Consider the following 12,195-nt stretch of genomic DNA (forward strand, 5'->3'; position numbering starts at 1 on the left):
CCTACGTTTCACAATAAGGTATGGTGAAAATACCACAGAAGAGCGAGCGTTGCAATGGGTGGCATGAGATAAGTACTGAATTGTTTGTTGACCCCCACTGGCTCCTACTTCTATTATGAAGCATATTACTGCAATAGAACCTCATAGGCTTCTAAGGTGCTGAAGATCTCTGTAGGCTGAGGTAATCTTACCCTGGTAGGTTTACCTCTAGGTCAGGGGACAGGGGGCTAAAATGGTAACTATATTTTTTACTCAAGTACAATTAACCTTTAAAAATAAATTGTAAGGCCCTAGGATTGATGTAAAATGTAATTTAGTTATAAGTAGAACCTGATGGACATAGCCCCTGTTGTTTGTTACTGGGGGGGGGGGTATTATTACAGCCTGCCACTGACTCCCAGTCCTGGCAGCTATTATTACAGCATGATCCGACCACTAATACTATGAAGGGTTATTATTACAGTCTGCCACTGACCACCAATACTGGGGGGGGGGGGGGTTAACAATACAATCACTGACCATCACCACCAGCTACTTACACCAGTGCTGGGGGCTACTATTTCTGCCACTAACACAAATGATGGGTTTTATTTACTCCTACACTACAAGCCATACACAATGAAGTGACACCCACTTTATCGGCTGTCCACACTTCCACATGTTCAGCGGGCAGCATGCTAAACTCAACACATTTTTGTTTGATCCCCTGCAAGGCATCCCTCCTAGACAATTTGCACATTGTGTCGCTTGATTAGATGAGATTAATCTCCCCCCCCACCCCACTCACTGGCTAATTCTGCTCCCACCCTCAGTGTGCAATGATCCCTCCCCCCATCCCAGTGCCAGATGTGCTAGTTACATCACTTAGTAGGACCTGTCATTATCACCACAGCAGATGAACACATAAACACATCCAGGAATACAAACACAGAAATTTAACATAATCTCCAAGACATACAAAACTGTCAGGTAATTTGCCTCTGCAGCATGTATCCATACCTAAAACATCAGTTTTTAGTTGGCTGACTATGTAATAAACATATAACATGTAAAACTCTAATTAATATTAACCACTTGCCGACTGCCGCTCGACTATTTACTGCGGCAGTCAGCCTCTCCTGGGCAAAGTGAAGTAGGGGTACGTCGCTCGCCCACGAGCCTGTAGGGGGCAAACGCGCACCACTGGTGGCACGCTCCCGCCTCCACTCGTTCCCTGCCTAGCCAGCGCGTGTGACTGGCGGCTCCGATGTCTGCTGGCCACTCGCGATCTCCCACAGGAGAGGGAGAAAGACAGACGGCTGATGTAAACGCAGCCATCTCTCATTCTCCCTGAAGTAATGACAGAGGCTATGCGATCCTGCTATGTAGGATCGTATGTCTCTGTGATTACTTCACTAGCCCCGCCCCCTAACAGTTAGAATCACACCCCTAGGGACACACTTAACCCCTTGATCAACAATAAAGTTAACCCCTTCCCTGCCAGTGTCATTTTTACAGTAACAGTGCATATTTATAGCACTGATTACTGTAGTAATGTCACTGGTACCCCCAAAAATGTCAGTCATAGGTCCGATCGGTCTGCCACAATGATTACAGAGATTAATAGGCAGAGTGCAGCAAACAGGATATATGTCACATTTTCATATCCAGGGTCATAAATGCATCGGGTACATGAGTAGGTGGCTAGGGGGATCAAGACTGCCTGTCTTGATCCCCCCAGACACCCACTCATTGCTGCACTCTGCCTATTAATCTCTGTGCTTGTGTGAGATTGATTCACATAGGAGATGGACTTTTGATCTGCATCTACAACAATATAGGGCTAATCACTGCCATGTTATGGTGTCTGACGTGCCTTCCAGATAGTGGGATTATTCCACTCTATTTGACAACAGTCTCCAGTTAAATCATTGATACAGGATTTTTGCATGTCTTCAAAAGTCTTACACCTGTGGCCATGTGCAGAGTTCATGCCTTTTTAGTCTTCAGCCAATTATGGTACAGAAACATTTAAGTTGTTCCCATACTAGCTACAGCTACTCAGTTAATAGGCATTCCAGCACCTATCCTTTGAGCAGGTAGCAGTGACCTACAGTCGGGTCTGGTCACTCCCGCACTTTGGATATTGTGCTCTTCTGGGTGTGGGTCTGGGGTGGGACAGTGGCGTGTGGTTCGCCATTTCTTTACCATCTGGATGCCCCTTAGGGCTCTCAAGGTCCAATTTGCATCCTAATCAGCATGCAAATTTATTTCACATTGTCATTGTGATTTTTTATATTTTTTGTCTGAATTAGCCACCAATAAAATTGAGATGGCACTTTAACCTATTTGAGCCTAATTTTTGCAGCCTTTCTGAGGTGGTTTCTTTGATACCCCTCTTTCTCTCCCCCTAGTTCATTGTTCATAGTGGTTGCTTAGGGCTCCTGGCAATATTCACAGCCGTTAGGTAAAGTGGAGGGAATCCTCCTTTGTAGGCCTCCAACTGAGGAGAATTTGTTCTCTACCGGTTTTATTTTTTTATTTTTTTTCCTCTCTTTTTTATCCTCTCATAAAGACTTGAGGCTGTAATTGGTGCCAAAGGTGCTTCAACAAAGTATTCAGCAAAGGCTGTGAATACTTATGTACATGGGATTTTTTATTTTTTTTAATTTTAATACATTTGCAAAGATTTAAAACAAATTTCATGTTGTCATTATGGGGTATTGTTTGTAGAGTTTTGAGGAAAACATTTTAAATTTAATCCATTTTGGAATAAGGCTGTAACATACCAAAATGTGGAAAAAGTGAAGCGCTGTGAATACTTTCCGGATTCACTGTATACTGAATTCTTCAGCAGATGCTATGTCCAGTGGACATACAAAAATCCCTTTTTTATTGCTTTTTAAATTCCTGAAGGCTGTTTGCCCTAGTAGCAACTTAATAATGCCACTATAGGATCAGGATCTGAGCAGATCCTTTAACTCAATTTTGGCTACAGCCATCGGCTTTAAAATTATACATCTTAAAACACTATTTTATCTTACCTTCCAACGCTGTTCATTAGTATCATAATGCTGTAATTCATATCGTGCTGTGCACTGACTGTCATTTAGTGAGACCGGAGGCTTCCAGGTTACATCCATCAGTCCCAAATATCCAAGATCATCAACGCTAACATTCGTAGGCGGGTCAACTAAAAGAGCAGTCACAGTATGCACAATTTGTAAAACTTAGTATTGGTTAAAAACAGTTTTAAGTTAGATGCTATGTATGTATTATAATCATTTCCCTTTTATATATTTAAAAGTCTTTTAAAAGCCATAAAAAAAAAAGAAATACTTAGTTGTCTTGCTGCCAGCACCACCTAATACTGCTCCAATGCTGAGTAATCCCCTGCTACAGTTTTTTCTGAGACTGACATTTTTAGAAGCGTCAGTATTCTGGGTTCCTGGCATTTCTCAGTACTTCTTCTGGCATACTTACACACATTTTAGGATACTGTGGTGACATGAAAGTAAGCATGAGAAACACTGAGGATTGCAGAGACCCAGGAAACTGACAATCCCAAAAGAGTCAGCCTCTGAAGAAATTTTGGTAAGGGATTGCTCAACATCCTAGTGTTTGGTGGTGTGGGCACGGGGAAAGGTAAGTATTCCTAAGCTTCTTTGAATGTACATGTTTTTTAAATGACTTTTTTGTATGTGGCAGAACTACTCTAAATACCAATAATCAAATCAAGAGAGACTAGCCAATTCAGTACATATTGATTCCACTTTGAATTTCTGTCAAATCTGTCTGATATGCAAAGAATCATACACTGTAGGAAACATGCAATCATGATTCATTATTTTCATAATTTTTGGAAGAATAAAGAAGACTAAAAAAAATTCATACTGTAACCTATATGATCATGCTAAACCTTGCAATGGTATTGATATAACATTTTCAGCTCCAGTGAATACATTAAACTGTTGGGCAGTGGAAGTGTCAGAGACACAGACATGTATTCTGGCACCACCACCATGCTTTGGAACCATTATCCAGATCGGTGCCATGTTTTACTGCCTTTTATATTAACAATGTGTCTGGAGTATAAGAATGTAAAAGGTGAGGCACACAAATTAGAAATATGGATTGCTACAATTGAGGAAAAGAAAATGTGCCGCCTTTACTTCCACTTTAAACACATACAAAGCATTTCACAATGGATCATTGATTTTTATACCTTTAACTGCTGTTAAAAGATCTATAATCTTATTGCATAGTTACAAAGGAAAATACATAGGAAAACAAACATCTATCAATAATTCCAAACTTTCAGCTAATGCAATTCCAAACTGCAGCTAATTTTAATTTGAAAAAAAAAAGCTCACCTGGCCTCTTGTTTCAGTTTATCCTAATTTTCATTTGTCTTTTAGAAATGACTAAACTAAAAGTGTCTAAAAAAGTCTGTACTCTTTTTTACTCTATTTACAAAATTTTCTCTGACAACATAGAGATAATTGGTTTCTATACATTTTACTGCTAATATGAAAGGGATCATATACCTTTTTCTTACTGTTACAAACAGAGAATTGTGGGAAGAATCCCAACAGAAAAAGAAAGTAGATAGTTTGACTGGTACAAAAATTACTTTATTGGGACGTCAAAAAAAACATATCAAAATATTTATCAAAAGCACACTTTTGATGTTCCAAAAAAGTAATTTTTGTACCTGTCAAACTGCAAAGATTGCCTAAAGTATGTCCTTTTTCTGTTGGGATTCATCCCACAATTCTCTTTTTGTATTATCCCGTTTGGTATGGCAATCCACACCGATGGAGTGTTCAGTGGATTGTTCACCTGGTTGATTCCACTTTTAGAGAGGCTGTCTGTTGACAAATCCTCTCTTCTATTTATTTTCTCTTCATTCTTACTGTTACATTAGTGACCATCAAGTCCTCATCTTTGACTGCTCTCCACAGTAGTTTAAAAGGTAATTAACTTTGCAAAGTTATTGGATCATACATAAAAATATTTTATAAAGTTTTGTAACAGTCTTGCTGGGATAGATAAAATAAGGGTAACAGAAGGCTTGAAGCATCTTTCTGTAAACTCTACAAAGGATATTTGAGGAATTTGAGAGACAAAACAGGAAGTAAGTACACATCTCTCCAAAGTGATGGGGAATTTCCTCTTAGAAAATTGTCACTAGAATAGGTATCCTGTCACCCTCTGTTATGGTGGTAGCTCTAAAATGTATTTTCCATCACTTTCTGTACTGGATGCAGTCACTTACATCCAAAACTAACATATCTTTTTCTCAATTACATTTTCAAAACTAAATAGAAAATGTTGGGCTTTACATAAATTAACATTTGTCTTCAGGTTCACTTTAGGAAAGAGGGACAGCGAGAGAAAAGGAGTGAAGGGTGGAAGGAAGGTTTACAATAATACAATAATTTAATACTTACCATCTATCATTGATGGTGTTGCCAATTTTGCATTTACAATGAGGTATATCATAATTCCAGAAATGTATTGAAAATGTAAACTTCTGACATTAGATCCAGTTCTGGAGTTTAGGTTCCACATGTTCCTTCAAACAACAACATAATATTAAAAAAAAAAAAATATTGGAAGCAAATTGTGTCACAGATTTAGCAGATTATTTTTCAATGGTCAGAAGATATTGCAGTTTTAGGTAGATGAACATCCCAACTTTTTATTTCTCTTGGTGGATAATGGAAGCATTCTGCACTCAAATCCCAGATTTACCCAACTGCCACAGCCATTTCAAAATGTGATTCAAGTGCATCTAAAAGCTAAATATGTTTTTTTTTTTTTTTTTTAATGTGGATAGGGTTTTTGGGCTTAAGAACCATGGTCAGGTTTTATTGCTAGTTTATTTACTCTTTTGTCCCAAAGACTAGTGCTATCAGGACTAACAAATAAAGTTTGAGTTGTCACCAAAATAGAAACAGATGGAAAATTTCAATTGTGATAATCATTATGGTGACAGTTGTCTAAGAGGGGCTTCACCGTACATTTCTTCTCACTTTTTGTAGGTCTACAGGACAGGAAGTGAATGTAAAGTTATTTAATGGGACCCAGGTTGCAACAAACAAATCTGATGGGTTTTATCAATTCCTTACTCCATCCAATACTACATTAATGTTACTTTAATATCCCTGTTGGACTCTTGTTTGTCCTATGTTATGAAAAATATAGTTTAAGAAGGGAAGCACAAAAGTGAGGGTCATTGACAGAGTCAGCACAGACTAGGGAACTCTGGCAGGAAGACTTGACTGTTGGGCTCAATTATAAGTCAAAGCCAGTTCACACCACATGCAGCCCAATGTTTTTTTTTCTGCATAAAAAATGCATGGAAAGTAGGTTATATGGTTTCCAATAGCATAGTTCACATCAATGCTTGCAGTTCCAGTGCTTTCCAGAAAAAAAGTAGATCAAGCTGCATTTTTCCTGCACTGGACTGTACTGGGATGCTGTAAAATGCATCAAAAATGCACTGGAATGCACTGGAATGCACCCTAAATGCACCAAAAATGCACTGGAACACACATGTCCTTGTTTACTTTCAATAGTTTTTATTCAATTTTCAGAGGTAACAAAGAACACAGACGTAGTATACCAACAATGCTGTGGGTGAAGATACAGATAGGTATACATTGGTAATATAATAAAAGTAATAACATTCTTAAACAATTGGATCAGATCTTAGCTTTACAGTAGATGAGGTGTCTGTCGCCTCCAAACACCCCTGGGGGATCAATTTGTGTTTGGAGGAAGGACAGAACTCCCTGTTTTTTGGGGGGATTTTTGTTTGTTTTTTTAGTTCAATCATATTTTATTCAAATTTTAAATTATGTAATACATCCAATGACAGTACACTGTCAACAGTAAGATATATACGACTGCACATAAAAGGATTTACAGAAATTAAGACTTAAAGAGGTAGTATACTCATTCATAGTACTTTACATATTTAAAATCATATGTGGGCATATAATATTTTTACCTTTCTCCTTTGCCACTCACTTTTTCCGTTGCTTAGATATTTTGCATGTAATTTCTAATGATGTCACCCGCGCATGCTCCGTTCATTCAGATTTTCCGGCAAGTTATTGCTGCTGCCGGAATAATGCAGGGTCTCACATCGGGGCTGCGTCATTTCCTTTACTAGACGTCAGCCCCGTACTCTCGCGAGACTCCGTCCATCCCCATTCAGGCATTCCTCCACTACCCCATGTTACTTGCAACCACAGGGGAGTGATAGTGGAGAGAGCCAAAGATGCGAGGAGAAACTTCGGCTAGTGCGCATGCGCGGGATTTCTTACGAGACCGAACACTGAGGGCGGAAATGCATCACAGAGAAGAACAGGGAAACAACAGTAAGGATGGCGGCGCTATACATGAACAAAAACGCAGCAGAACGGGATCAATAATAGATGTAAGCATGATTTTTTATCATATGCTTTACAGGCTATTTGATTAACAATTACTTATTACAGGCTTTAAATTGAAATTGAGAAAAAAAAGGTCTGAGTATACTACCGCTTTAAGGCACAGGAATAGTACACATGTCCTTATTTAATGTTAAGAAGAAAGAGGGGGAAAAATGCACTGGATTAAATAAAAAAACGCATCAAAAATGCGTAAAAAATGCGCATGCAGAAAAGCATCTGGAATGCATCCAGACTGCGTTTCTATGGTGTGAACTAGCCCTCAATGTTAATTCACACTACCAATATCCAACCAATAATTAAATATTTGTTCTGAGTGAACTGAACTTCATCAAGCAGTTTTGGTTTGGAACTTTGGCATTCTAAGAAAATATTAGTTATCTAATTCAAGTCAACAAGGAAATGTTTGGAGAGGTGGTAGAAGTGCTAAGTGTTCAGGTAGCATCGTGTTGGTTCTCAGGAAAAGAGGGCAAAATAATCTGATGTTAAAAAGTCTATTGTCTGCACTATTGTTGCAGGTCTCTTCTAAATAAAAAAAGGCATGCAAATGATATGCTCAGAGGATTAAGCTAATATAGGTCCCTGCTTAGATGTCTTTCATAAAATATAATTACCAAACGTTATTGTGATAAATGTCTGATCTGGGTGTGCTTCCCCTCTATTAACTGTCAATTATAGGAAAAAAGATGTAGATATGCAAGGACCAGAAAGGACCAAGTGATACCTCTAAAAAAAACTGTCAGGAATGAACAGTCATTGTGAGACAATTGCTGCTTAGATCTGAAAATGTTAACCATGCCTCTAACTGAAACAAAAACCTGTTGCTGGTTATATTCATTGACAAAAGTCAGGATACAGATTTGAAAATGGTAATGTACAAAAAGGTGGCTTCTCTAACCCTACTCCTAGTCCTTGTAGTGTGCTAGGAATGTAAAATGCATGAATGCATGTGTGTTTTTCTACACAATACCTTTACTATCATGTAGGTTCTTAATAAGGGACATTATATTTTTTCTGGATCTACTGCAGGCACTAATGTACTTCACCACCACACTAAATGATGGTTGGCCTCCTAAAACCTATAAAGCAAGGGTAAATTACCAACAGAGAATCAATGTTTATATTGTTATTTGAATGTCAGCTATTTTCTACAGTATTATTGACCAAATCTTTAAAATATGGGCTATCAACAAAGAGCTCAGGCATACACATATACTAAGCTATATTATATAGCCAGCCAGCAAAGTCTCTGTCCTTTCAAGGTTTTAGGAGATTAACATTATATACTTGATTTGGTTTCCTTCTCCCTGGCTGGTAAACTTTGTAGTTTATTTCCCCTACTCTCCCCATAATTTCAACGGGACCTTGCAAATTGGCTAGGAATTTACTCTCATCTCAACAGTGGTGACTGGTAACAGCACTCTATCCCTGGTGGAACTACACCCACCGAATGTGTAACAAAGGCAAAGGGAGTACAACAAAACCTTTGTACCACCCAGGTTGACTTATGCCCTGTACACACGCGTCGATAGTTGGCCGTGAATTTTCGGTCAATGTCCGATCGGCCGATTTTTGGCTTGTTAGTATGATGCTTTCCACAACCGACTCCGACTTTTCGGCCAAAAAAAATCTGGTGTGCAGGCTATAAAATTTTTGTTGGCCGTCAACACAACGGCCGATTTTCCGTCAGTCAGTACAGATTTCGGCAGACAAAAATCAGATGAGCAAGACTGGGCATGCTCAGAGAAGAAAAAACACACGGAAAGTAAACCAGCACATGACATCACTTCTGAAGTTGATTTTTGTTGGCCGAAAAAATTAGTGTGCAGTCTAGGCACATTCCAACCAACAAAACACAACTCTGGACAAAAGATGGCCGATTCGGTCGGCCGATAATCGTTGCGTGTGTACGAGGCATAACTGTATCTACTCCCACACTCACCCCAGGGGAAAGTATTATTGGCGCCCTTTCTGAATTTGATACTTAGTGGTATTGTTTACCAGGGTGAGCATTCGTGATTCTCCACAGCTATTGAACGATGTGTAACAAAAGAAATGTATTTATTTTTTCATTGCTTGTATATGTATGCTTTGCTTTATGTATGCTTTGTCCTTGCAGGACTTTGGTCCTTTCATGTTCCTATACTCCTGAAGAAGCGGCTTCAGCAGCAAAACATGTCGAGTGTGGCCCAACTGCAGACTAGAACCTGCATACATGTATTTTACAACACAGGTTAAACTTACTACTGCAATTGAGCCTCTTGAACTGACCAATTGTTAACCACTTCAGCCCCAGAAGGTTTTACCCCCTTAATGACCAGGCCATTTTTTGCGATTCGGCACTGCGTTGCTTTAACTGACAATTGCACACTCGTGCGATCCTGATGCGCAAATACAATTGATGTCCTTTTTTTCCCCACAAATAGAGCTTCCTTTTGGTGGTATTTGATCACCTCTGCGATTTTTCGTTTTTGCGCTAGAAACAAAAAAATAGCATCAATTTTGAAAAAAACACCAATATTTTCTACTTTCTGCTATAAAACATTCCCAATAATTTTTTTTTAAAAAAAATTGAATTTTCTTTATCAGTTTAAACCAATTTGTATTCTGCTACATATTTTTGGTAAAAAAAAAAATCCCAAAAAGCGTATAATAATTGGTTTGCGCAAAAGTTATAGCGTTTACAAACTACGGGATAGATTTATGGCCTTTTTTTTTTTTTTTTTTAGTAATGGCGGCAATCAGCGATTTTTATTATTGTGGCAGACAAATCTGACACTAAGTGACACTTTTTGGGGACCAGTGACATTAATATAGTGATCAGTGCTAAATAATATGCACTGTTACGGTATAAATGACACTGGCAGGGAAGGGGTTAACACTGGGGGTGATCAAAGGGTTAAATGTGTTCCCTAGATGCGCTTACCAACTGTTTTAGGGATGGATTGAACAGAGGCAGAGAGAAATCGGTGATTCAGCTTAGCTGAATCACACGATCTTTCCATGCCTCTCTGACAGGAGAGCCATCTTACATTGTTTACATACCAGACAGCTCTCCTGTCAGCTTTTCCGAAGATCGCGGGAGGCCCGCGGCGATCGAGGCTGCTTCTCCTGCAGTCTGCCTCCCGCTGTATCTAATCACAGCGGGAGCGCGACTCCGGCGGCGCGCATGCGACACCAAAACCGCGTGCATATAATCACGTAGATCGCCCTGTCGCGTAAACCTGCAAAGAGTGGTCGACAAGTGGTTAATGAACGTATAATGTACTATTTATTGTCATGTGTTCTATAATTTTTTTCATAAAGTTTGTAAATAAAAACATTCTTTAGATTTTATCCAACTGTTCGTGCTTTTCTATGGTACCATGAAAATCCTACGTGCCCCACTTCCCTTCCCTTCCTGTTTCCTTCTTTTCCTTCTTTTCCTTTGGCCAATGTTGCCTAAAACATGTTTACTATGACATGGGATGAAGGTACCTCCTTGTAAATATATAAAATATTTTCACACGCTTAAGACCAACCGCCGCAGATATACTGCTGCAGGCTGGCTCTCCTGCGCAAACCGCTGTACCCCTACGGCGGCTCGTGGGAGCGGGTCTTGGGTGCTAGCACGTCGGCGGCGGCACGATCGTGTTCCCACTCTCTAGCCCTGCAGCTAAGCAATGGGTCCGGCGGCCGGAGATTGCTGCAGGGACTGGCAGAAGGCGGCGTGTCATTGTAAACATGGCACACCGCTCATATGTCACTGATTGAAACAGGGCTCCTGTGTTCCTGTTATCTCAGAAGACAGGAGCCCTGTTTCCATCCACCAAGTCTGGCCCTTACACAGTTAGAATCACCCCCTAGGTACATATTTAACCCTTTGATCGCCCCTGGTGTTAACCCCTTCCCTGCCAGTGTCATTATTACAGTGACAGTGCATATTTTTAGCACTGCTTACTGTAGTAATGTCACTGGTCCCCCCCCAAAAGTGTCAAAAAAGTCAGTTAGTTGTCTGATCTGTCCGCAGTCTTGCTAAAAATCGCTGATCGCCGCCATTACTAGTAAAAAAAATAAAAATGACAAATCTTTCCCCTAGTTTGTAGATGCGATAACTTTTTGCTCAAACCAATCAAAATACACTTATTGGGATTTTTTTTACCAAAAATATATGGCAAGATACAAATTGGCCAAAAATTATGATAAAATTCGATTTTTATATATTTTTTTTTATAGCAGAAAGTGAAAAATATTGCTTTTTTTTCAAAATGGTCGCTTTTTTTTTGTTTATATTGCAAAATAAAAAAAACTGCAGAGGTGATCAAATACCACCAAAAGAAAGCCCTGTTTTTGGGAAAAAAAAGGGCGTCAATTTTATTTTGGGTACAGCGTCGCGTAATTGTCAGTTAAAGTAACGCAGTGCCGAATCGCAAAAAAATGACCTGGTCATTAAGGGGGCAAATCCTTCCAGTCCAGAAGTGGTTAAGGAGCACTAGCTATCTATTTAGTGAGAATGGTGATCGCTGATTACATTGGAAATGCATGCACCTGAGGAGGTGGGTTGGCACGATCTCTTGGAGAAGGGCAGGTGCAGGGTGTGTGTTAATGAGGTCAGCTGGTGACCTACTTCCTTCTACTGGTTTTCCTGTAGTTAATACCAATGGAAGAGTTTTCAACAGGACACCAAGGCAATGCCTGGTCTAAGGGCCAGTTCACATCACATGCAGTCTAGTGCATTTTATTTCTGCATCAAAAACGCATAGAAAGAAGGTTA

The 12,195-nt window shown here is 39.5% G+C and overlaps 1 protein-coding gene across 1 annotated transcript in view; it reads right to left on the bottom strand.

Moving 5' to 3' along the window:
• The window catches only part of IL13RA2 (interleukin 13 receptor subunit alpha 2), a gene marked incomplete at its 5' end in the record, with an annotated part of 91,719 nt that overhangs the window by 47,120 nt on the left and 32,404 nt on the right, over positions 1 to 12,195 (bottom strand). The window contains 2 exons of the mRNA XM_082264153.1: positions 3,024 to 3,172; positions 5,433 to 5,557. Coding sequence (XP_082120279.1) covers positions 3,024 to 3,172; positions 5,433 to 5,557 — 274 coding nt within the window. The remainder of the gene's footprint in view (positions 1 to 3,023; positions 3,173 to 5,432; positions 5,558 to 12,195) is intronic.

The sequence above is a fragment of the Pelophylax lessonae genome (genome assembly GCF_965119305.1).
Source record: "Pelophylax lessonae genome assembly, chromosome: 7".
Lineage (NCBI taxonomy): Eukaryota > Metazoa > Chordata > Amphibia > Anura > Ranidae > Pelophylax > Pelophylax lessonae.